Below are 27,794 nucleotides of genomic sequence, written 5' to 3' on the forward strand. Positions count from 1 at the left end.
CACGTAGTATATCGTACCTTGTTTTATTTTAAGAATGTCTAGTCGACTGTTAAATTAATAAGCTCACTGTTTTCTCGAAACAAATACTGCAAGGATAATTAAAACGTACAAGAGACTATTCCTTCTCTAAACACGTTTGATTAATTCTCGAAGCAAATTCGTTGTCTTTAGCTTTTCTATGAAATTTTCTCCGTTCACCGTCTCGATATGCATAACTGCTTGACGTTCTCTCTGAAATTCCCTTGTTAGGTTCCCTTGCGAGCTTTCTGCGACAACTTTTGCACTCATTATGCATTGTTTATTCCTACGTAGCTACAGAGAAACGAGTCACACGAACCTCTAAATTCTCCTCTAAATTTGATTCTAGAATTCTCATCATCAGTACGTCATTCTCACACTTCTGAGAACTCCCATACTTTTACGACCTTATGGTTATTGCTGTCTTATTCGAATTTGTCAACTTCGATGGGAAGTCCTTCCGCGATAGTAATTACTTGCCACAGATCTCTCCACTTCGGCTTATTTATCGATTTAATATAAATACGATAATATAGATAATCTATTTTTCATACAAATATAATGCAACGAAAGGTGAAATTTCTAGCAATCGCACCTACAACATTTCTAAGAAAAATTACGAATTGATCATTTTAATCAGTCTGATAATTCTAGTGCTAGTCTCCACTTTTCGATTTAGCTACAGAATTCTCCATAAAATTCCACTAATATCCTACAAATTTACCCGCGTGCAAACCTACTTTCTCAAACTCCTCTTTCGTACGAAACAGGCGTTATTCAAAACCTCTTCCTCTCTTCAATAATTCCACCAGTGACCACCTTCCAACCCCTAAGCCAGCCAATACGCGACACATTCCACCGTACTTAATCCGATCGATTTCGCTCGAGATGAGCCCAAACAAAACTCGTACAACACGAGAGCGATCAATTCGCAGGGCAACTGGTATTCGGTAGATTCATGGGCCGAAGGAAGGCGGGATCGAGAAAAGGATAAGCGGTAAGCAGCGAGGACGGACAACGAAGTGAATCTATTTCGAGAATCGGCCACGGATCGGCCTCGGTGCGTCGAGCATGACCGAGCACCCAACCACGAAGAGAGAAAGAGCAAAAGGGGCGCAAGACAGAGAGAGTGTTCGCTAATTGAGACGCCAGAGGCATCGACCAGAAACCAAAACGGAAGCAGCATAGCCTCTCTACCCTCGTCACTATCTGTCTGTCTCTTTCTTTCTTGCACGCCGACAGAAACTGCCCCTGGATCCCAACTTGCAACGATACCACGCGATCTTAGTTTTCGATCAACGAAGCGAGCCCAGAAATTTGTCCAACGTCGACGCGTTGCTTATTTCTGTCGGCTTCGTTAAGATTTTTCCCTCAAAGTTCGTTGTGTGCCGGTATCTAAGCGTCAGAGCTCGGTTTGAGAATTTTTGAGGCAAGTTTGAAGTCATTCGAGGCAAGTTTGAAGCCGTTTGAGGCGAGTTTGAAGCCGTTTGAGGCGAGTTTGAGGTCGTTTGAGGCAAATTTGGAGCCGTTTGAGGCGAGTTTGAGGCGAGTTTGAGGCGAGTTTGAGGCGAGTTTGAGGCCGTTTGAGGCAAGTTTAGAGGCATTTGAAGTAGAAGATTTACTTTCTGTTGTGTTGTAGCAGACGATCGAAATTTAATTTCGTTACATCTTCTATTAAATTTGGCTCCTAATACACATATCATAATTATAGTGAATAGACTGGGGTTTTCTATGCATTTAGGGAAAGTTTAAAGATATAAATTATACTAAATTATACCATTTACATTACGGACACCTGTCTATAGATAGATTCTCTCTCTTTTATCTTGTTTAACATTCAACGAATGATAACTATCCTCACTTTGTATTTAATTGAACTTAAAGCCAGATATGTTTGTTTTATGACTTATAATTCCTTTTGAAGATTTAAAATGTTTTTCTATAACGATGGACTGGATCTACTCCTAAATAAACCTGTCAATTTCAAAAACAGTTGACTTCCGAGTATTTGGTCTGCATATGTTACGGGCAATGCATCAAATATTTAAAGAAGAATGCACTCTGCTCTTAAGTGAAAAACATTTTGTTTAATTAAATACCATAACTTTGTCCTTTACTTCTAACTTTCTCTCGTATCTTACCCTCCATTCAACAGCTTAAAGTCTAAATCATGGTCGAAATATCATCTAATTTCACACTAATATTTCCCGGCCTACCATTCCATTCAACAATATTGCGCTTCTACGTTTGATCTCGCTTCTTCCTCGGATATGCATGGTACATCTTTTGACGTGTTGGCGTTACTCGGCTTGCCAACTGGTGCATTTCATTCAAGATTGCATGACCTCTGAATAAAGGCCATCCTATTTACTCGATGTTACTCCATTTCCAACCTATTATTCACAACGATTGCCGTTTACCTCAATAATCGCGGAAAACTGCCGTGGAGACGCTAAATAGCAGAGATTCGAGTCACTTTTGGCACACGAGCTTCAAAAGAGAAATTTTATTCAAATCTGTTATACGATATCTATTGTATCGAGGAAATATCATTAATTTAGCTTTTTAGTAGACTTGTAAATGGTTAGATTTATGTTCATATTGTTCATATTATTATATGTGAATAATAAAATACGTAAGTACAATAAAAAAATTAGTAAAAGAAAATCTATTTGGAGGTATTCAAATGTTTTATTTATATACGTTTACTTATGATGATTATTGTAGAGATATGTGATGTATATAGTGTTCACGAATATATTTGAACACTTGCAATAATTTATTTTGATATCTCACATTACATTTCGCCTTAAGAAACAGAAACATTTTCAGATTTATTCAGATTATTTAAGTAAAAATCTTTCGTTGCTAGCAAATAATATATTCTAGAGACTAGAAATTAAATAAACTTCTAGAATTAATTAAACATTGGATGACAAGTTTCTGACAAATTTTAATGAAAGACTAAAATAAATCGTTGATTTATCTAATAGTTCCTCATTATGTGTATTTAATCGTTTCCTAATTTAAAAGATAATTCATCGTGCTGTCACTATGCATTAAACAATAGAGGTACGTTTCAGACACGTCGTTTGCTGTAGATCGAGTATGCTGAGACGTTTCGGTCTAATTAATGAGCAAGCAAAAGGACAAAGACGGAGCCAGAAAATTGCAGATTCGCGGCCAACGTTAATATTTGAATTCGCCGTATAAACTAACATTTTATCTACGTTGTAAACGGATTCAATTCCGAAAGGAATATTCCTAGTCAATATTTTGAACGAACTCTATATTTATATCTTCGCTAGAATTACAGTTTAGCAACTAGTGTTTGAATGAGAAAGGAAACACGAAAGTTGGTCAATGTAAATCTTTTGATTCGTTGTCTGTTATTCTGGCTAATGTACAATAGTAACTTTTAAAAATCCGAATAAATATAATTAAATAAATGTCATGTAATGTAAAACTAGTACATTTAAATCCAGAGATATTAGTAAGTATTACACATAATATAATATGAAAATTATTATCTTGTAGATCTCATAGTTGTAAACAATCTATATTTAGTAAAATTCATACAAAATTATTACTAGAATTCTTACTATGCGTATATTTAGATATTTAAATGTTTACGAAGGAAGGAAGAATAAGAAAGGTGCACTTAAAAAGTTGCAACACGATCTGAGTATACAACTATAAAAGAATGTATTACATTTTTGGACTAAAGACGCACATTAGATACATCTTACTACAGGAAAACAATATTATATCATATTTGAAAAAGAAATGATTAAGAAAGAGATAGAAATATCAATATGAACACGTTAAACGTTGAAGAAAGTAAAGTCTGACTATGACTGTCCATTTCTACTAGCGCGTAATCTACTTCCTCACATCTCTCTCCATTAAATTCGCGAAAGAACAATGCACTTTAACACGCTTCGTGTAATATTTACTTCAACGCCATTAATTTATTTATAAATATAATATACAAAGAGATCAAGCGTTATACAAAATATCATTCTTTCCCAAAATGATTTACTTGCATCTTTCGAAAGAAATTTCCAAATCATTCTCCTTCATTCTCCTAATACTTACCTAATCAATGTGACGATCATTGACCGTTTTACATAAAAATATAATCACTCATCCTATCAAACATATTCCTAAGAGCATTTTCAAATCTTTTCAGACATCAAGAACTCCGTTATTCACGGGGAACGTACAAAGAAAATTTCCTCAACGCAGCGTCCTGAGTATATACGGCCACTAAAAGCAATTCTTACTCATGCTCTCACGCGAAACTGCATCACTAACCTACCATTTTCATCGCTATAATCAATAACGCGACTTACTATGTGTTCCCAACAAATCTGGCGAACTGCGTCCGAGTAGAACGAATATTTCATCGCATGTTCGCATAAACGTCAGTACTCTATGCTGTCCGAAGGTATATACGAGTACGATATAACATTGTTTCGAAGGGGGTCGCTAAAAGAATCGAGCAAAAATATTTACGTGTACCGCATTTCGTATCGACGCAGCCATCGACGTTGTAATTCACATTGGGAATGACGTTGCCAAGGAAGCGGCCACGATACGATGGCTGGCTAGCATCTGCAACGAGAATTTCAATTTCGACTGCAACAGGTCTAAATAGCGGCGAGCGCCTACCGTGTCGTACTGTGAATATAAATAAGTCAGCCCGCAAGCAATGACGTGGAATTGCTGCTGAAACAGACGCAGCTATCGACGTCACGATGATCGCGCCATCGACAGCCTCTGTAAACGACCACTCGAAATATCCGACCGAATCGTCGCTGGCCCACGCTATCCTGGCATCGATAACGACCGTCGTTCGAGGAAATTTTAGAATTTTATTGAGGTATTGAAATTTCGCGGCTTGGGGTACAGTCGGATGACCTGTTAATTATTTTAGTTCGTGCGTTATAGATTTGGAGAGATGAAGATTTAGGCGATTGGAAGAATGGATTGTTCAATATGTAAACAGTTTGCACTTTATATTCGTTGCTCCAGTTTTTCACCGCTTCACTGTCTCCGCTAGTTTTCAAACTGAAAAAACTGAGATTAAAGCTTATGGGGTTTAACATTATCGCGTGGGATTTAACACTTAAAAGAACTGAATATTTACTGTTTTCTATATGGCATTCTCGTCATATTATCTTGAATTTGTATTTCTTACGATCGATTTTATGGTCAATGAGACGTATGTAGTTAATTATATACAGGGTGGTTGGTAACTGGTGGTACAAGCGGAAAGGGGGTGATTCTACGTGAAAAAAGAAGTCGAAAATATAGAATAAAAATTTTTTTTTAATTTTTTTAAAAATCTACAGTGAGATCCGTTATAACGAGACGTGATAAAGTGCACGCGTACCGAGCGAAAATTCAAAGTCGATTTTCACGAAAACAAAGCCTCAAACGAAAAATTTTTATTCTATATTTTCGACTTCTTTTTTCGCGTAGAATCACCTCCTCTCCGCTTGTACCACCAGTTACCAACCACCCTGTATATTTATTAGTAGATTTAAAACAGTTGACAACTAGGAGAATTATCTAAAGAATTGTAACTTCGATAAATAATGAAGAATCATTTCAGAACATTTTTAATATTTGATTAAGACTTGATGGTACCTAGTCCAAGATGAAAACTTCAATTTCACTGACGAAGAGTAGTAAATTTTCACTGACGTTCTAAGTGACGAAGCAAATGAAAATTACGAGCTAGTCGAGAGTCATTCCTAAAAGCATATGCCTGACTAAACGCGGAGTGAACATCCTGAAATTATTCGTGATAGCATCACCAACGCTGTCACGACCTTGTGTAGCTTCTACCTACGATGATGTCATCGTGCGCGATTAATGTTTCCGCCAAAATCGTCGACCCAGACTTCGTCGGCCTCGCGAGCGGCCATCGATCTCGTAATTGCTACGATTTACAAGAATACTAAGCTCTCAGGATATCGATAAATTATAAACTGAAAGCTCGGACGATCGTTGTCGACGTTCATCAACAAGGGATTAATATGCGCTTGACGTTTTTATCTTTTTCAATGATGAACAGAAATATAAGATTAAAGGGCGATTTAAATACATATAACAATATGTATCATGCGTAGTTTGCAGCTTTTGCCAACTGGTTTCGTACGATATCATATTCTCTCAATATTCTTGCTATAAGAAATAATTTTGGCCATCGCTTCAGAGTTTGTTTTGTAAACATTGATATAGTCCAATATTAAAAATACGAAAAAAATTATTATAGAAATTATTTCAAAATTATGAATTTTATCAAAATCAATCTTTCCTGTTGTGAAAAGCTCTTTTCTTCCTTTTCTATATCATAGCATTTAAAAATACATTTCCTGTACTTTGAAGTACTATACATATGGAACAATTCTCAAATTCTTATTCTCAAGTGATAATTACAAACTAAATTCAATCGAATTTGATATAAGAATTTGTCCTACTTGCATGCTTGTCGTTGTATATTATAAAAATGTTAACTCATAATTGTAAAAACCCTTACTCTTCTCTTATACATTTAAACCTACACAGATTCAAATCATCGACACACCATAAGTACACGAAAAAAAATCGTTCAACCGAGTCAACAGTTGTTCAGCAACAGTCTGATTGCTAATTGCCAAAAGACATTGCGAATGTTTAGAATTTTATCGAAGGTGTGAATTGCAAAGGCCACGATGTCGCCACCTTAGGCTCCTCGAAGCACAAGGTCGGCCGAAGCGAGATTTTTGTCAAGACTCCTCGCTCGTGCCAAGAATGTCGCGAACCACGAGGTACGTACTCGAATGCATGCATCGTCCTTTGTACGTACGTTTACGTCTTTACGTATGCACACGAGGAATGCTCATACTCGAAGAACACGAAATGATCGAGCAGTCGTTGCGAACTTTGTGTTCGTCGAAATTGTAGCAATCTGAATTCTTTCGATCAAAATCGATTTAAAGATTTGTTGCTAGATTTTTTCGTGTGATCTTTCTGTCAGAAAGAAATGTTTATCGTTTCATCGTTCTTAAGTCAAAGTGTTAGATTTACTAAATTTCAGTGAGCTTTGTGTTTAGAAAACAATGCAGAAATTTAAATAGTATTCTTTTATATATTTAGAACCTTTCGTTCAATTGTAAAAGTAAAATTGTTTAATGGTAAACGATGTAGATATCAAAAATAGAAAAAATTACGGTTTTAGTGCATAAAAATGTGAATTTCAATATTTAGTAATTAATATTAACTGCAACTTCCTAATGTACAACTGTAAAGTAGCTAGCAATTTCGCAGGGGACATAATTAAAATAACGCTTAATAGTAAAAAAATTAACGTTTTCCGATACATGTTATGCAAATTTTTTATACGCAACTTTTTACGGCGAAACATCGTAAAAGAGTTCCTGTTAATTAATCAATACCTCCGGACAATGACAACCAATAGAATGGTATGTAAAACAATAACAGGATGAGAAAGAGAGCGTAAGTAGATATGGTTTGTTTCTGGTCAGACACGTGCGAAATTCAATCTACCTTTCTATCCTATTGATTACTTTAATTCATAAACTATTTGTACTATTTATCCTCAATTTTAGGTATTTCTTTAGAAGAAAATTTGTTTAAAAAGTTTATTTCCAAATAGATTTTTTCTATTGCTTTTTTATATTGCCAATCAACAAAGTCTTAATCTTTAAGATTTCTTTCTTTTTTTCAGAATGCCTTTTGATTTCTTGCATGTTTGCTATTTCCTTTAAAAGCTATAGTTATTGATATACAAAAACCTTAAGCAGCAAAATTGTTTGTCTTTTTATAGAAGGTTTAAAACTTCCTTTTCCATAAGAAGAAATCTCATCTCACGATCTGTAACTTGAACCTTCAAGGCTTTCAGCTTCTTGCAGTTAATACTATTTAAGCTTCCGGGTGTAAGTCTCGTCTTTTTTTAAGGGGCTTCCAACATCTTACTTACACTAGCACCGTCAGCAGCTTGCAAAGATGCAAGCACAGAACTTCCTGTTTCCCGCTCATTTAATTCAGTTTTTGTCGTATTACAGTCAACCGTCCATTAATTATAACTGCTAATTATTTAGCTTTTATTTCAGTCGATAAACTAATTCATTTTCACTAACAATTAAATAGTTATTATTATCTCCATCCTTTTTGTGATAACTTATAATATTCTTCATGAAATGAAATAATAATAAATGAAACGTATATAATTGTAGGAACATATTGTCACATTTATGAAAATAATTTTGTTAAACATACGCACGAGTATGTGGTTTGCAATTTAATTAATTAGCCCTTAATTTGCTTTAATCTCAATTTGCCTTTATTACCCAATCTACTGTAATGTATTATTTAATTCGTTATTAATCCATTTTAATTCACATTTACCACTCTTCCTGCAATAAAATCAACTTCCAAATTAACTTGTGTATAATAAATTAATCCCACTTTGATATGAATATTCATTTATTTTCAATGAAGGAAAAAAACATCATCTGACAAAGATTCACTTTCAAATTAAATTCTAGCAACAAGACTAACAGAGAAACGCATCTTGTCATTAGTATTACATATCGAATCACTGTAAAGTTACATCGTTATGACAACCTACTAAACGTTTCAGAGTAACTGCCTACCACCATAAATCTCGCAGCTCACTGTCACCCAAGCCACAAGTTAAGACCGTTGAATAATTAGTCACGCGTAGATTAGATTCATTTCCATAAATCCTATAGCCAACCAAAGAGACTAAATTATCCAACAATTTTCATCGAGCAAATTTTACTCTTTTCCCTGATTTTCTTATCTTCTCCTTTTATTATTTTATTTTTCCTTCGCTTGTACCCACCGTATTGATTCGATTCGTTTTATTTAATTACGAGTCGCAGAGAAAACAAATCTGAAAAATAAAAGGAAAATGTGAAGAGGGAAGGGAAAAAGGAGAAAGTTTGTAATCGCGTTAAACGATGAAAGGAATGTGCAACGAAAGTTTCGATGTAATTAAGCGAAGAATGAGAAGCAAACGATAAGAAATAGGACGGAAACGTCCACGCGTAAACTGGATGGCTCTTTCGCAGTTTGCGAAATTCATCGTGCAAATTACTCGTCGTGATTCTGACGTTCAATTAATCATAGTAATTTTCAGTTACTTGTCTGGCAACCGTTGAACCGTTGATTCTCTGGCGCGACGATGACCGATTTCTCTCTCTCCCTTCCTTTCGTTTCTACTCAAAATTACATGATTCCATTAGAATTTTTCCTGATAGTTGAATTCAACTCTACAATTCTATTTCGTACAGTTTCATTCTTGCCTCTATACGTATATGTACACCGGTCAACCTTGTTATTGTTGGGAAGTGAAATTGGTATCGGTTAATCAATATATCGAACAATTAAAAGTATTTTGTGTTCTGTATTTTGAAAATTATTTCATTGCGCTGGATTCTGAAATAACGATTATAAAATATTAATCGACTAGTTATCGTGTATTTTTCATTTCCTAAATAGCGATATAATTCATTAGTCGCAACATTAAAAAACCTAAGCAATCAAAGATATCAGGGAATTCTTTTCTTTTACTTCGGATTTTTTAATTATCGGAGTTATAATTCGCACTTTTAATTATTCATTGCTAGAAGAATTGTATACCTTAATCAGTACTAAACAAAGTTGACATATTTATTTTTAGTTTTAAATAATAATTAAAGTACATCAGCAAATAGGTCCCAGAATGTTTGTAATACTTGTTTATCGTTTACAGTACTGAAAACTATTTTTGTTTCATTAGTGTCTATTTTAAAGAGTGAATCTGGGATATCAAAACATCATCAACATTTCCAGTATGATCTTGCAAACATCTTTAGTCATCATTCGTACGTTAAACTTTTTGTTTAAGCAATAGCTCTGTTCGATCGTTCGCACTAGATCGCGTCAACGAGAGTCGTAAATTCTCGTTACGATTAGATAATCAACGCCACGAATTGGTCGATCCCCTATTTCGTTTAGGATAATAGAGGTGGTTGACTGATTATAACACTGAAGTAATAGATTATAATATATACTTTATTCCAACAACTTTGTAGATATAAATAATTACGCGTCGTACGTACAGACGTATTCTCAGAGACGTGTAAATAGTAAGTTACAACTGATGACTGATCAATGAACGAAAACCAGTCAAGACATTGACTGATCAACGGATAAAAATTAGTCAAGAGATGTTGACTGATCTAAGGATAACAAACCAGTGAAGTTTGGTGGCTTGCAGATGGATATGACCATTGAACGTGAGAAAAATCCGACCTTCCGACTTTTATAACAATTAAGGGCCTTAACGGTAAAATAAAAATGCTTAGTTTTTATTAGAATTATTGCGGTCCGACTAATTATATTTGCACAGTTAGTGGCCGTCTTGATCGAGGGATGGATTCTGATTTATGTAAAGAGTCACCGGATGTAACAAGCACAGTGTTAAATATTATTATAAAAGTATTGATGAAAATTTCATAGTATTAGAAACAATGAGCATTCGTCAAGAAGAGAGAAAAAAATAGTCTGCACACCAGGGTTTCTCCGTAAGAAATTGTCTATTAACATCATTGAAACTTTCTGGTACTCTACGCTTCTTGTAATATTGTCAATTAAAATATTTATAATACAACCGGTATGAAATATCAAATACATAGAAAGAAACTTAAAATAGATCTTTAAGAGTGTTTCGAAAATTCCTTTCCTTAAAAACCTGCAAAATTGATCCGAGAATAATTCAAAACAACTGTGTTCCTCCTCTTACAATTGAAAATAAATGAAAATACTAAATACTAGTGTTATTACTATTATTATTTTCTAACAGGAAACTTAGAAAATTTTTCGAAGTATTTCTTAAAAATTCCTTTTGCTCGAAATCCGTAAAATTAGTCAATCTGAAATCTTCCTCTTGCTCTTAAAAATATACAATTAAATCATTAGAAGACAAATTGCTTTCGAAACTACTCCCTTTTAGTCTCGTCCAGACGAAAAAGGAAAAAGTCTACTTTGCCGCTGTGCAAAACTACAAATACGTTACGGACATCTAACGACAACGAATAGAGTATTCCTATTTGCCAGCTACAAAATCCGGATATTTGCGCGTTGTAAAGCATACGGCCGCGGATATACTCCGCAGTTTCGTGTGATTACGCTTCAACGCTTCTAGCGTTGCCAGTAATCTAAATTTCCGTGTTCTCGTTCGCCCGTTCATCTCACTTTCCATCGTGAAAATTCGCGAAAATTTCGGATACGCGCGAACAAGTATATTGTAAATGTGTTGTTGCCATTGTGCACGAAATATGCGAAACGTTGATTCGAAAGACGAATGAAATTCGTAGGACAAAAGATTAGGAAAAATGAATATGATCCGCGAAGACCACACAGCTTAGCATCACCTCGTAAATGCAACGTGTTTTACCTTTAGACCGAATTAATAACCAACCTGACATCGTATTTACATCTAAACGTGGATATAACGCGCATCAACTAAATTGCCGGGTGTTTTGTCCCGGGTAGCACGTGCTTGAATAAATTTCCTCGGGCAATCTGCTCCTCGCCGACCATAGGATTTGCCGCTATCAAGGAAATCACTTTGCAGGCTGGATCTCTCTAAAACTATGGATGCTTGAAATAGAAAATACAGAGACATTGAAACTAACGTTTATTTTATGATTCGAATCTGTTGGGTTAAGTATACTAACGTAAGCTGCCATAAGTAAGTAATTAGGATACTTGTTACAAGAGAATAGTTTCGAAAATTATTTGGTTTCTTATAATTGTCTTTCGCATTCCTGAAAATAAGAGAAAGAATTATTCGTGTAGAATCGCAGGTTCATCGATCTTGTAATTTTTAGGGAAAAGCAATTTCCAATTAACTGCAAACATTAACTATGGAATTAAAAATATATATGAATAACTCTACTGGAATACATTGCGATAGATTCAATATCTTTTCTATAAAAATATGAATATAGCTAAAATTTTATTGGATCCGAATATATTAAAAACTACGTTCAACTGAAACCTGTTTCATCGCATCGACTAATCCAAAATTTAATCAACCTCCAAATATTTACGGCACGCTTTATAACCAACACTCATTGTTTAATTTCACCTCCACGTTCCTATCAATGAAACGAAAAACAGATCGTGAGCTATTAAATAATCTCTGAAAATTCGTCGAAAGCTTTCGTTTGCCGAGCCGGCAGAACGGCGATAAATCAAAGCAACATCATTTTTTTTTTTTTTCGATTCCAAATCTTTTGGTCTACCGCGAGATAGCATAAAATTCGTATAAAAAATAAAAATTAAACTTAAAACGCAATCCTGTTGGATGAAATATATTTTTTAACAGATGTTGAGGATCCACGAAACGAAAGCTGATCGAAGCCTCGCCCAGACCTTGGTTCTATTTTAAAAGCAAGTCAGTGCGAACGTTCGATCTTTCGAATCCGTTCCCGGTCGCAAGAAGCGCATTAACGACGATTTATCGACTTATTCAATCGGCGGATCGACCTGCCACTTTTAAGTCGATTATCGACCGATACGAACGAGGAAAGAAAACGATCTTCCTCTTCGTTCCTGGTTGCTCCTTCGTGAAAGCAATCGCCGATTTCGACGATGCTCCTGTTTATTCGACTTAAGCAGTGTCATCTGTGCAACAAAAGAACGATTATCAGTTCTTATTCGCTCCCAGACGACGATTCAAGTAACAAATTGCAACACTCCTTCAGCTAGGTCTCACGTTTGTCCTCTGTAATTGTTTCCGCGCCTCAATCAACGTTTGAATCATTCGTTTGTAGAAATTAATGATCCGATGTTTGAGACATTTTATTTCTCTGTATGATACAAGGAACGTGTAAGACTCACTAAAAAACATAGTTTCTGTTCGTTGTGATAGTGTTCTTGGAATAATTTATTTCAACTATTAAGAGACCTGAAAATATGTAAAATTGTAAAAAAAACTGAGAACGATATTCTGAAGATAGCATAAAACACTTATCTCTAGCGATTTCAATTTCAATCACTCGATGAAACTATACCATTTCCTTTACGCTATAGAATTAAAAATCTATATTATGATCACAATCTATTATAATAAGAATTGTAAAACCCTATAACGAAAATATGTCCATCTTCCACAAAGTAGGAAAAGGAGCATCATCGTTTAAAATTATAAAATCACTTTAAAATGCTAACTTACAAGCGTCTGAAATTTAGAGCAATTGTACTATTCCCTTGATATTCCAAAAACTCTAATAGAACATTCGCAAGAGGAAAACAGTCCTCATTTACCGTTAGATTTCCAAGTATTATCAAACCCATGCGTCCATCTACTATTACGCAAACAACTGCAAATATCTCCTTGGTCCAAATTTAAACCGAACGCTAAACCGCCTCAAATTTTTCAGAAACAACACTATCATATGAAAACAAAGCTACCGCCAACACGCCATACGTCATCCGCTACGCAAACCGGAAACGGGTTACCCCTGTCGCGATCAGTATTGGAGCACAGCTAATGTTAATTCGTTCTCTGATTTCAGTGTTCTGTTTCGTTAGTTCTCTGATTTCAACGTTCACAGAAAGCGGGTGGATCCCCCTTGCAACGATGAAATTTATGCGGGTGATAATTCAACGTCTACCCTCGCGACACAACAATGATAATAACGATGAGCATGATTTAGTTGAATTATCTGCGGCTTCGAAGCAGCAGGCCTGAGCTTACACACGTGTGTTTCAGGGATTAATGCTTCAAGACGGCCAAAACTATGTCTATCTTCGACACGTCTATATGGAACGTCCGGCGGAGAGAGACAGCCGGCTGAAATTATCCTCTTGCCAAGCCCAACCGATTCCGACGCGAGTTATTATTGAAATCTTCCGCCCGATGCCGCACGTACCCGCGACGACTGACTTTAATTAAATAAATATTTATCGACGCGAGCAAAGGTTCGTAAAATCAGCATCAAGCAATGGGAAATCGAACGTTACTTTCGTTTGAATCGCTTTGGCAACCTTTCTACCGTACAGGCGTTTTCTATTGTCGTCGAAACGTTATCCCCTTATTTTCACCAGTATTTCCATGAAATGGTTGTTTTCACGATGAATTTTTTTTTTTTTTTTTTGTTTGAATGCATCCCAACTTTATGTAGAAAATAATTTGAAAGCGTGGAAAGATTCAGCGTGCAGGGAGAATTTTTGTATTGTGAATATTTGCTTTCACGGTAGAGAGCAATTTGTATATATTTTTATTCGGGAAGAGAATCTTTAAAAAAAGGACGGGATTTAGTTACTTTTTAAAAAAGGCGATTTATGTAAAGACGATAGTGTATGAAATTAGAAATTAGAAATTTTGTTAGAAATTTGAATTAATTATCTTCTATAAATTAGAATTTTAAAAGTACAGATATACATCTTATTGACTGTAACAATTACTACATATACTTCAACGAAATAAAACAAAAGAACATGTTCTAATTTCTGATTTTTGTTCCCACCTGTACACAAAATTTTCAGTCCTTTATACTTCAAGAGGGCAAAATTATATTACTGTAGAGTTCAAATAACATAAATACACTGAAAGACTCCACTCTGAGCTGCACTACTAATATCAAAATGCAAAACGTAGAACTTCCTTACAGGTGATCTATCGACAAAAATAGATTACACGTACAATAGATTTTTAATATCTTCTCTTATTTATTTTAACCTTATGAAACATTTTTCCTACATTCTATCAAATTTACAGCATACAAATTCCACTAGACAAAATCATAAGACACAAATCAAAAAATAGCAAACACATATGAAGTCAACAGGCAATCCATTTCACTATAGCAAATTCTCCGCGAAACGAGACAACACCTGAGAGAATTGACGTGAAGCAAAAGGTGATTATCGTTAATCGGAAGTCCCAATCGTGAGGGATGTTCACCGGATATTCATCGGTCGGGATTTACATCGCATCCCCCCATCTTCGTTTCACCGTTCGAAACGAGTCCGTTGCCAGATCTAAAACCGTCGCGTCGTACCGACAATGACGTAGAATCTGAGTAAATCGCGCCCGTTGTCCGCTCATTTTGCATTAAACGCCGCCCGACTAATCTTTCTTATTCCACGTCGCGGCTTGTCGCCTCGTCGCGTCCATTTAATTTCGTGCCCGAATTACCCTTTTGTCTTTTAAAAGCTCGACAGTCTCAATGAATACCGGACAACTTCGTGGAACTGGTTCTGTTCCCTTTCCCTTTCTCGTTAGAGCTGTAAAAGAACGAAGCAACCAACTTTGATGAATCGTTTGAAACTCTTTGTCTCTGGATCTTGGATCGTCCGTTTCTATTTTTGAAAGATTTTGCTTGGATTTTTCGAGAGAACGTTTGTTATTGAAGAAAAATGTTTCTTGTTGAGTTTGCTGTAAATTTCGCCAACCGTCTGTAAACGTAAAGGGAGACCAAGGTTTCTTCCTCTATTGTTAATGTTCTGCGGCCTGTTTAGAATATGAGGAAACGAAGAATGTAGGTTTATGGCTGTGTGTTACAATTGGTTTTTGGGTGAAGATTTAAATATCGGTAAAAATTTTGGATAAAGTACTCGAAAAGATTAATGAAATATTTATACGGATGAAATTGAGCATTTTCCTTCCTCTGTTAAAAGCAAATTTGATCTGGAGAAAATATTTTGGAAGGATACCTGAGTATTTCATAGAAATTCTTCTAATTCTTGTGTTATCAAAAATAAATGTTTTTAAAGAATCTTAAGTGCTAAAAGACTTTAAATCTTTAATTAATAGAAAATAAAATAATTGAAATTTAATTATAAAATCTTGAAATTTTATTATAAATTCATGATAAGAAATCTATCCAAATTCAAATTGCTATTGTACTAACTGCACTAATGTGCGATATTATCGCGCAAATGTGTTTAGATATGATTTCAACTAGGAATTAGAGATGGGCCGCATGTGTGTTTACGATTGTTTTAGAACTTATGTTTAGATTTTCTTCGCTGATTTTATGCATTAGGCTCGAGTAAACTAAGTTGGGTTTTAATCGTAGCATCACGTGCAGTGAAATCTCGATTCGTTTCAAATATTATTAAACAACGACCGAAATTTATAGAATTCTTAACAGCCTAACTGTCGCACGAAATTATAGAATATCGAAATCTTTTAACTATCAACGTTAACACGCAATAAAAACAATAGAATTGTCAGAAATAATTATCTTTATACAGATTTCTGCAAATGGTATTTTTAGGGCCTATAATTTTACACACAGATAATGTTTGATGGTAATTAAATAGAATAATTAAATATTATAATTTCGCATTTAATTATATAACAATTTAAGACCCGTGTACTTTAAAAAATATCTCTCCTCGAAAACTATATGTTATCATACTAAATATTGTGAAAAAATTCCAATACCTCGAAGCTACGAAATATTTGCAAGTATCGAATTCGTGTGTCGAAATTCAAATATTTGCGTGATTGGAATATTGAAGAAAAATCGGAAAGGTATATCTACGATATTAAAAAATTTTAGTTTGTTTTGCGCAAATGTTGAACAAAGTATACGATTAAGTTTATTCCGATTTTATCGATCACTCTTACTGGTAATATAGCAATATGCTATTTTCAAGAATTACCAACTTAGGACGACAACTTCATTTTATTGTTCCTATTATTTGTTTATAAAAGATATAAAATAAACTCACAGAAGATACCGGACTTCAGAGAATAAATTGACAAACAACATTGAAAATTATCTTTTAAAATTAGAAAACCATTAAACTCAGACCTGACCTATGCATTTCATAACTATTCAATTTATCGCATCTTTGATCCGCCTACGTTCGACAATATCTTCTATCTTTATTTATTACGCGAGCCATAAAGCACTTCGTTAATTGCACATGACTCGATCAATCCTAATTCCCAAATAAAATCCACGAATAATCGACATCAATTTAAGTGTCATTAATTATATCACACAAGATTTTCAAGAAGAAACGTCAAAAATTTGTATCGTATCAGATACTAGTATACCAACATTATTATAGCATAAAAACAAATATTATTATTAAACGGCCGATATTTATGCAAATTCATATGTTTATAAATATAATTAAAGAATGATACAGAATTGTTTAACTACTAAATATTATAACGAAAAATATATCATAATTATCGTTAATTAAAATACCCTAACATTCCGAAATTGGGGAAAACGGAAGTTTTATCATTTTCTTTGTGCTATCTTTATTTTTCTTCATTCAGTTTATAAACTGAGATATTTTAATATCTAATCATTATCTCGTAACAGTTTACAACCTATGTGATATAACTATTTAATAGGTAAATAACACAATGAACTTCAAATATTTCAATACATCCTGAAGAATGAAAAAGATAACAGATATCTTAACTAACCAAGGCAATATACTTTGGATGTTTTATATATTTCTGTATATTACATTTCACACCTGCATATTCGTCATAAAAGCATAAAAATTCACAGTCTAGTTATAACACAAAAATCACGTGAATTTTTCGGAGAAAGTATTCGCGGGAAATACAAATCAGTGTAGCGTCGTGTGCGGTCTACTCATTGTTGGTGGTGCCGCGGGCATCAACGAAACCGAATAAAGTTACGCGCCAAATAAAGTTGGTAAATCCTACGAAAATCCGCGGTTCGAAATAAGTCCATTTATCCTTGACGAATATCAGAATGAACCGAGATTCTCGAGCAAGCGTAGTCGAACACAAGTCTCTGCGTTTATTCTTGGCATGCACGAATGGAACTCTAAAAAAAAAAACCGCCTTAAATCTCCACGCACTTCATTCGATGTGTTCCTGTGATTATCCTATTGATTAGTCGTTTATCGATATATTGACGTCCATTTTGTATTAATTATGCAGAGAACTATAATCGTCCTGTTGGATATATCAAATAAACTGATTCTTCACTTCATTTTATAATTCCTCCAAATTCTATCGCTATATTTGTAAGTTGATGAGGTTATGGCATTTACAAATTGATATTGATAGAGTATATTAGTGAACCAAATATAACATGTATCATTTTTTAAACATTACATAAATATTAAATAAATAGCATCAACTTAAATAAACAAAGTTATTTACTATATTTATCTAACGTTAGTTACTTAATTATGTGATTCTTATTATAATAAACCCATGAAGTAGAAATATTAAAACTCTAAATATCATAGATATTTTAAAGAAACGCGTCATTATATACAAGAAATATATGTATAGTATACATATGTCTTTCTAATGTTGTAAAAGTATCTCATGTGGAAATACTTTTTAATAAAGCTATCCATTGACATCGCTTTTCTCGCATCCAACGGTAGAATCGAAAATTTAAGGCGGTGGAGGGAGCACGTCGCAACCGTTTGTGATAAACGCCCACGTAGGGGCGCCAGCAACGAATCTCAGTTACTGTAATCGCACGTGTCACTTATACATGTTGTCACTTACTTCTTGGATCTTGTAGCTCGTCCGAACGGTCTTGCGTTTGGTGGTGGTGACCTCGTACGTCTCCTCCACAGTGGGCGCTTCATCGTCCTCGTTGTTGCCATTATTGTTATCGTTGTTTACAACATCCTTATCGTTCGCCGACGGGGCGTCAGGACCGAGGACGTCCGTCACATCCATCCCCGCGTTCTCCGTATCGGCTTCCAGGTTGAACGATCGTGTCAACGAATGAACCGAAGAGATTCAAGAGAAATTCGATACTTTTTATTATACTATCGATACTTCCTCTTTATTCTCGATCGATACACAGGCAGGAGCCGCCAAGAAAAATTAAATTACGCGACGGTTGGAATTACCAGAACGATGACGGAATTCGCGAACGAACACGCTCGCAACAAGTGAAAACTGGCCCGTGCAACAGCCGCGCGAACAACTTCAACGAGCAACCGACGAAACTATTCCGGGATCGGCGAAGTTCTGCACGAAGCAAAGAGACTGTCCGTACTAAAGCATCACGGCTCGAGAAACCCGCGGCGAACGCGTTCCCGCGCGCCTTTCAACGGCGAAAATAGATTCTCAAGTTTTCCAAAGGAACTACACACGTCGTAGCTGTGTACCCAGTGTCGAATTCGTCGTTCACTTCGAACGATAAATATTCGCCGCAAATCACGTTCAATAGGAATCACTGTTTGAGCGAATCCACTGTTTTCATTCAAAATCGCGACTCTCGACTAGTCACGTTGAAGTGGGTCTGCAAGAAATCGCGCCAAGAAGCCGCACAACTCACGAGACTTATCGATTATGGAAGAAATCGATTCTTACACTATGGGCTTCACTCGTTTCTATAACGTATATTCTTATTGTTGGTTATTTCACTCATTTATTTTTGTTGTTTCTCGTACATTTGTGAGAAATTATTATATTGCGTGAAAGATGAATTTGTAAGGAGAATTAGTAAAATGAAACAAAAAAAATGTAATTTTGAATTCGACGCGGTTCGAGACAAGAATTTCTGAAGGTTTGTTTTACTTAAAGATAAATTTGTAGTATATATTTATTTATCGTATTCCGCAAAACTATTTCGTAATCTACACTTATGTAAAATTCGTTTTATGATAAAATTAAGTTGTTTACGCGTTGGAAAATCGTAAGTTGCCGATCCTACACACTGTATTGTCGAAGTTTAGGTATTCGCGCCATCTGGTGGTACTCGGGTGGAGCAAAATTGTAAGAACACATGATTAAAAAATGTTTTCGATTATCTTATATTTTATGCCAATGATCCATTTGATCAATATTTGATTCTTTTTTCAATATCAATACAACTATTTGTTTGAGATATTCATCACTATAAATATATATATAAAAATCACAGCGGAGTAATAAGGCATTTAATACGAATATGTATATCCATGGTACATTTTGCTGCATCCATCAGGCTTAACGTGTTCAAATAAGCGTAATCTGCCAACAATTTTATTATAACTCGAAGTATTTAAATAAACAATGCCTGGCAACAATTTGTTGTAACATCGAAATTACCGATTAATTCGTTCTTATAAATGCATCCAGAAGATTCTTTGCTCGTAATCAATCGATACTTTATGAGTTTTCATAGTTCTTCAATTGTATCAGATCTTCGGGTCTGTATACCCCAACTTCCGTAATGATACCTTTAATCAGACTAGCTGGGGTTACATCAAAGGCTGGATTCCAACATTGTATTCCGGGTGCCGCGATTCGTTGATCGTTTATGTGTGTCATTTCCCTTTCTGGCCTTTCTTCGATGACTATATGATCACCATTAGGAATAGTAAAGTCTATGGAAGTCCGAGGAGCTGCTACATAGAAGGGAACATTGTGGTACTTAGCAACTATGGCAATCTGTAAAAAAACAAAAGTAAATAAGTATATTATAACAATTTTGAAGATTCCAATGGACATAATTGAAGCACGTATTACCTGGTAAGTTCCGATTTTGTTAGCTGTATCGCCATTTGCAGCAACCCTGTCTGCACCAACAACAACTGCAGAGATATTTCTTGATTTCATCAGTGCTGCCACCATATCGTCGCAAATTAAAGTAGCAGGAACATCTTCATAAACTAATTCGTACGCAGTCAGTCGCGCCCCTTGGTTATATGGCCTTGTTTCAGAGCAATATGCGTGTTCTGTAACAGTAATACACACTATATAACTTTATCGAATCCTGTCTACAGCTGGAGACTAGAACATGCAAACGTTACCAAGACTATTTCTCTTATGAAGGGATCTAATAACACCTAAAGCTGTGCCATAACCTGCTGTTGCAAGACTGCCAGTGTTACAGTGCGTCAAGATTCTAACGAAGTTGTCCCCAGACACGTTCTTCAGAATTTCCTGAGCTCCATAGTCCCCAATGGCCTTGTTATCTGCGATATCCTTTTCCAACATGGCTTCTATGGCTGCGATAAACCTACAAGCAGCATCATTAATAGTAACAACATTGCAATCAAATTAATCTGTTTGATTTAGACCAATTCTTATACCTTTCTTTCATTTCAATTACATTAACAGTCTCATCTTTACTAAGCTTATTAGCCAACTGAATTAATTCATCTGCTGCTATTTTCATATTAACAGCAGTTGGTCGAGCCGAGACCAAGTAATTCAATTTGCCTTCTATATCCCGTCGTAGACTTTTCTTGTCCATATATTCTTCATTCCTAATCTCAGTTGCTAAACTTAAACAGCCCACGATAGCTATCGCTGGTGCGCCTCGAACCTATGAATATTACAGAAAGTGGACTACAATTAAATGCAAAAACATCTTCAATTCTGTTAACTGAAACAGTGGCAAATTGTTCCATATACAACGAACGATTTAAGTCAACTAATTCTTCCAATTAAAATTCCGTTCGCGCGAATCGCCTTAAATTGTCACAGTTTACTACAATTTAACTACTCTGAGTTCTTATTGCTTGTCAATAAATACAACTGTATACGATATCTCTCACTATTATACCCGTACACAACCTACGTTTGACACAAACAAAATCAACCATGAAAGACAGTAATTTTGATATTTTATAAAATCAAACTCTCAACTATTAAAAAAGAAGAAACGATCGGAAGTTTTAGACTGTTTGCATGATAAACGTACCTGCATGTTATTGATGACTTTCCAGCCATCCTCCACGCCTTTGACAGGGATGTATCGGGAGATTGCCGGCAACAATATCTGATCCAGTATCTCCAGCTTGCCGTTTTCCCATTTAATCGCTTGCAACGTCATTTTAATCCGTCAAATACGAAACACAAGTCCTGTAACACTGGCTGGGTAATATACGTGCAGATTCGAGACGCGGCTAGTAGAACCGCGGCTTCGTAGTTTCTGAATGAAATGAGTTCCCGTTCATTTGAAGCTCACGTGCACTTCGGACGACCGTGACTCGAAGTCTACCGTACCGTCGAATCGTGTAACTATCACGTGTATGTACGTAGCCGTATCTATGTATGAATTAGCCTCGTTCAGCGCCATCTGTCCACCATCCGGACAACTTTCTTAAACGGAAATCCCGTTACGCGAACCATTCAAATTATTCCGCATTTACAACACTTTCACGAAGATTTACAGCCCCATAAAGCAATCTGCCAGTAATCTTTAGAATATGTAATAATGAAAAGAACAAACGAAATTCTACAGTAAGAGAGCGACGTACCTAACGCTTAATTATACCTACCTGTACCTAGCTTAACTGTACCTAAAACTTAATTTCATTAAGTAACTGGCGCTCATAAGGAGTGAAATTGTACAGTACGTCTCAAACACTTTATAAATTATTGTTATATTCAGTTTGTCAATATTGTCATGCTTATCATTGATTGTTGATACTTACGCAGAGATTAGAACTCTATAAGAGTTCAACTATGTTTATTTGTTTAAAACAAAAACATTTTATGATTTTTATCATATCTCGAATAATTTCCAGTTTTCAATAAATTAAAGATTTTACGTTAAAATCCCTGTTTATCATACCAACAGCTTAAGTACATATAAATAATCCTTCTTTACGAGTGTTCTACGTACATTGCAAGATAAGTGCAGCGTATTTTGCCAACGATGTCGTTGAAAACTGCAACCGAATAATATTATACAAAAAAGATACGATCACCGCATTTTTCTATGTTTGTTATTGTTGAATTGAGTACATATAATGTGTATACATTTATGTACATATAGAAGCGTGAACGAAAATTATGAATTGATATTTTTTATTTTATTGATATTTCCTCCAAGTATTAATACAATTAATATTTCCGTCATAAAAATTTATAATTCATTGGCTTCGTCGCAACGTGGTGCATATTTCGGTAGAGTTATTTCAACGGAATTCTAAAAAAACGTTTCTATATATATTCTATCCATCATATTTCAATTTTAACAAACCGTGAGTATTTTATCCGACGCAATTTTACTCATCCCAAAGTGAACAAATTCGAATTGTCGATAGAATTTTAAAACTATTTAAGGTTGGTACGTTCTTAATTCTAAAGAGTAAATTGATTGAATTAAATTCTTAATTAAATTATCTTAAATAAATTCTTCATTATTTGATCCCTTTTTCTTATTACTTTACTTGAATAGCGGATCGAAATAGTTTCATTTTAACTTCATCAAAATTTACTTAATGAGAATTTTATCTGCAGTAATTGTCGTTAGTCACGAGTGGCGCAACATAGAAATAATCATTGTTTTTCACTAATTATGAATTTTTCTCAATATACCTTCAAATATGCCTAAGTTTATCGTCTTTTATTTAGCTAGCGATTATTAACTATTTTCAATGATTTTTGCATTACAAGAGAGATAAGAACACAATGTTCTTGCAATATCACCGATAACAATATAATTATACATTAACATTAACCGAAGCAAAGTTTATTGCTGTACAAGAATTATGTTAAATAGCGAAGTTTCCAGTTTCTTAAGAAAAATTTCCTAATTATAATAGCCTGTAATAAACATTTTTCGATCGTAAAGTAAAGTTTAAATATAATACAGACATAACGTTTTATTCTGCGGAATAGAATACCTGAGAACAATTTTATGACGTGTCTTTGAAAGCAAAAGGCTACTTTCAGACCCTCAGAATATTAGTCAGAGTATTACCGTATTATCGGCATTTGTTATTGCTTACTATAGTATGCCCTGAAATTTTAGGACCCCTAGAATGGTGTCATAAATCCATTATTTCCATTCGTACCTAACGGTTTATTCGTTTACTCAGTTGACTCAGTTTAATTGTTCGATGACCTGGGAAACCTTCGAAAGTCTTCTCTTATGTTTACATCAATGTAACCCTGTAACCTTTAATCTCCAAATCCCTTCAATAAAAACATAAATTTTGTAAGAATCTGATCTTCGATATAGATATAATTGTAACCATCTTTTTTATATTTTTCTCTACATTATCAAATTTCTTAACGAGGCGAATACACGATAGAAAAATCATCCAAGTTTCAGCATCAAGGCGAAACAAACGAAAACAATTTATTTCTCATCAACACAAAAAAAAAAACAAAACCAAACGTTGAAATCTCAACTCCAAAAATCAAACTTAATCGTATAACAAATACATACGATGACAAACGATAACACGTTGAAATTGTCGATAACGATCGCCGAAAGTTACAAGAATGATTTTCAATGACGTCTGACGCGCGCGTGCATTTCGATATAAAGAAAATCGTTCTCATTCGCGATGCTATTCGTCACTTTGATTCTTTACCATTTTCATGATCCCAGTCTTCTACGTATTGCCGCGTGTTCACTCGTGACCGAATGCTCGTAACATATTTCGAGCGCAAACTACTTCATTTACTTGCCACGTTTTAAAAAAACCTTTGCATTTCAAAATAGATTGCACTTTTCATTCGGCTTCACATACCTAACGCGTTGAAAGCGTAATGTCGCCAGGTGATTCGATCATTTTCCGTGGACTTTCCGTCTTTCGCGATGGAACAAGAAATATCGAGGAAGATGGTGTCCGAGTTTGATGAAAATTTTCGCACTGGTGCTTCGGAGTAAATTTTTATTTAACTTCATTGGAGAATCTAATTATCAGATTTAGAGAGAAATATGTATCTTTTTAGTCGCTATGATTTCTTTAGTATAGTGTACGTGATTCGTTCTCTCATTGATGTAGTTACGATTACGTGACTCAGAAACATTGACTTTCTTATATTTATAATAATATGTATTGTGTTTCTTAATTGATTAGCGAGAACGTGATTATCGGGTGACACAGTCTAATTTCTGCACATCATTTCCGCCTGATAAGACATTGCACGGCATTGAAGGTAGAATTATCAAGAATTAATTTATTTATGACAATCAAAAAAGCGAGAACGTGTACTCAAGTTCGAGGACGTCTTGGCAAATTATGAAATATTAAATGCTGTTTCTTCATTCCTATCGCATACGGGATAACATACAAAAGATAAATAAATGAATAAATAAATAAAAAGACGATTAAACTTCCTTTCAAAGCAATTTCCCTTCAGCAATCGGTAGTAAAATGTTAAAAACTGTAAATCTTGTATTAAAGAATTGTAAGTGATTTATATTTGTTCCAGGTACATAAAAGGAATACAGACCTATGTAAAATTTATTTATTTAATATATTCTATAAAATCAAAAATATTCTTTAAAAAATAATAATTATTAAAATAATTAAAATAATGCAATATTATTATCTATTATATCACTAAAATAATAATCTGCTGTCTTTCAATTAGACAAATAATTTTCTGATAAATTTATTCAATTATATTTTTAACTTACATTTGGTATTTGTTACCTTTTGCAGCATTTTGTCTAAAATTTCTCATCTTTATTTGAATCTTTATTTAAATCACGAAAACAAGAATTATTCGTAGTCGTTCAAGAACATTTGTTTGAGCAGCAAAAATAGTAGTGGATGTAATATAGATTTGCAAATTACCATAGATACGATGGAACGTCACATTCGAGCTTATTCAATTTTTGATGAGTACGCATGAAGCATGTGTACGAGGGTTGTCACCATGAAGAATAGGATCCTTTCCATTAATCATTGTAGCTCGTGTCTCGCTAATTTTTTATGAAAAATCTCGACTATACCCAACACGACTCGTCAGTGATTGATTCGCCACGTCGTATGAGGCATGATGAACAGTATAAACCATTAATAATCAAACTTTTCGTAACTCAAATTATAGTGAAAAATTTGATGTAGTAAAAACTTTTCAACCTCTGACTAGAATTCTACAAATGTTAAAAAATCGACCGGTAATTATCTCGTATTATTCTTACATTTCAAAAATAACAATCTCTGGCATTGATAAAACGAACTATATTTTGTATCTTCAACTTTAATTCCTAACATATCTCCTATTTTTAATAAGAGAAAATGAAATGATACAGCTCATGTGAATAACACATAACACATTCATGTAGAAGCTGATTCAAAAGTGGAATGAAAAATCTGTGCGATAGCCTCCGGGAAAGTAGACAAAAAGTTAGCGTCAAGTGTTCCAGATCAGTTCCATTTTATTTTAACACGAGTCACTTCCTTTTATTCAGATACCAAGCATAGGTTATCAATGGCCGCATATTTATACCATTCCAATGCGATATGATAGATTATTATGTGAAAACAATTTGCAAAAACAGAGTTATACGAGATAAAGATGGCTTAGCGTAACTATTAATAATTAATCTTGCTCGAATACAATTTTTCAACAATAGAAGGCTTGTCAATTACGTCACTGTAATGCAAAACTTCATTTGTTGATCTACAGTAATACGTATTAGATTGTAACACATGGAATATCTGTTTAATGTTTCCAAAGTCAGGAAAGGAAGATCGATCATAGCAAAACGTATGTATATCATTTGTCTAAAGCGCGGTTTATATAAAATTAAATTTCGATCTATGCTCTTTCAGTTAATTTTTCATTCCCCGAGTCTCTTTTCTTTGATCACCCTGTAGAATAACCTCGATCCCATAGCTGACAATTAACCAGTTAGTCATTGAGCCTGTTTAGAACAAGGCAAATAACTCGGAGATTCGTTCTCTCTTGTTGTCGTCGATGACGCAGGAAATTTTCGACGATCACGTCACGATATCTCGCTTTTCATATCATTACGCTTTGTGCAACGTACCCATCGTTCTTCGAAACTGTGTACTTAAGAAATAACCGGAGAAGGTAATCTTCCATTCTGGAAGAAATGCATTCAGCGTAGAATACGATTTACCGGTCGTAAAACACTTGATTTAAAAGCAGCAGCTGCTACGCGAATCTTTTTGTTTTGAAGCATTATTTAAAATGAAAATGAGTCACTGTTTAAGTGATTCAGGAAGACTTTCTATACTGACTTTCATATACTCTTCGTCGATTCTCTTGGGATTTTCTTCGTTGCAAAGAAGTAGAAAAAACAATGCGTAAAACGAAGCTTATTGTGTTACGAAAAGTTAATACAGATTTTATAAATTACCAAGTACATATGTACTGGTAATTATTTATGCAATAATGAAACGGCAGCTGATTACTTATGACTAAGCAGAAGTTTGTATCATTTTTGTTTATGAAAGGAATCAGTTGCGAAAAATTATCGAAGAAATCACGATTTTCTTTGATGTGTTATCTGTACTAGAAACGTTACTATTTCTTGATTAACCAGATCTTATTTTCAAGTAGATTTATCAAACGAATGAATAATATACTTTGAAAATTTATCTGGAAGATCAAGACCTTCTTCGTAGAGTTATTTCCATGTCAAAAATATTGTATTTTTATAACTAATCATGGATTTAATTACCATTTATCTTTGTAAGATAAATCAACAATGAATTTCAAAAAATTACTTTTAATTTCGAAATTAATGACAAATTTCGGATTATTCGCGCGCTAAAATTCGAATTATTCTTCAAATTATGTGAAAAACAATTATTTATGATTAATCGAAATTTATTACTAATTTATACGAAAGAAATCAAAATTCTAGGAGTTTTGTAGAAAAATATTCGAAACTTGATTCTTCGAGTTATCGCCACGATAGGATCTACGTACCATTTTCTGTGACGGTGAAAAATGATGTTACGTCAATGTTGACTAAAAGAATTCAAGCTATTTCAATATACTAATACATAGTGCCAACATCGTGTTTGCTTAAAACGTTCGTCATGAA

The 27,794-nt window shown here is 34.4% G+C and overlaps 2 protein-coding genes across 10 annotated transcripts in view; both read right to left on the minus strand.

Moving 5' to 3' along the window:
• Positions 1-19,088, minus strand: part of LOC126866152 (tropomodulin) — a 118,923-nt gene extending 99,835 nt beyond the window's left edge. For 6 of the 8 annotated variants that reach the window (XR_007689787.1, XR_007689788.1, XM_050619379.1 and 3 more), the window contains exon 1: positions 18,584-19,087. Coding sequence is in view for 5 of the 8 variants with exons in the window: in XM_050619379.1 (XP_050475336.1) it covers positions 18,584-18,760 (177 nt within the window). In the remaining 3 variants the exon portion in view is untranslated. Of the gene's footprint in view, positions 1-18,583 lie in introns of all 8 variants that reach the window. The other 2 variants (XR_007689786.1, XM_050619375.1) reach the window with 1 other exon arrangement.
• Positions 19,089-19,821: 733 nt separating this feature from the next.
• LOC126866155 (methylthioribose-1-phosphate isomerase) lies at positions 19,822-22,179 on the minus strand. 2 transcript variants are annotated; one of them, XM_050619393.1, is made up of 5 exons: positions 21,723-22,179; positions 21,109-21,344; positions 20,881-21,035; positions 20,543-20,751; positions 19,822-20,464 (listed from the first exon to the last, which is right to left on the minus strand). In XM_050619393.1, exons 1-5 carry the CDS (start codon positions 21,852-21,854, stop codon positions 20,183-20,185), a joined length of 1,014 nt encoding a protein of 337 aa, XP_050475350.1. In that variant the 5' UTR covers positions 21,855-22,179; the 3' UTR covers positions 19,822-20,182. The 2 variants fall into 2 exon arrangements, with proteins under 2 accessions (XP_050475350.1, XP_050475349.1); XM_050619392.1 differs by having other exon boundaries at positions 20,827-21,035; positions 21,723-22,143.
• Between the last annotated feature and the right edge of the window lie 5,615 nt (positions 22,180-27,794).

The sequence above is a fragment of the Bombus huntii genome, chromosome 5, assembly GCF_024542735.1.
Source record: "Bombus huntii isolate Logan2020A chromosome 5, iyBomHunt1.1, whole genome shotgun sequence".
Lineage (NCBI taxonomy): Eukaryota > Metazoa > Arthropoda > Insecta > Hymenoptera > Apidae > Bombus > Bombus huntii.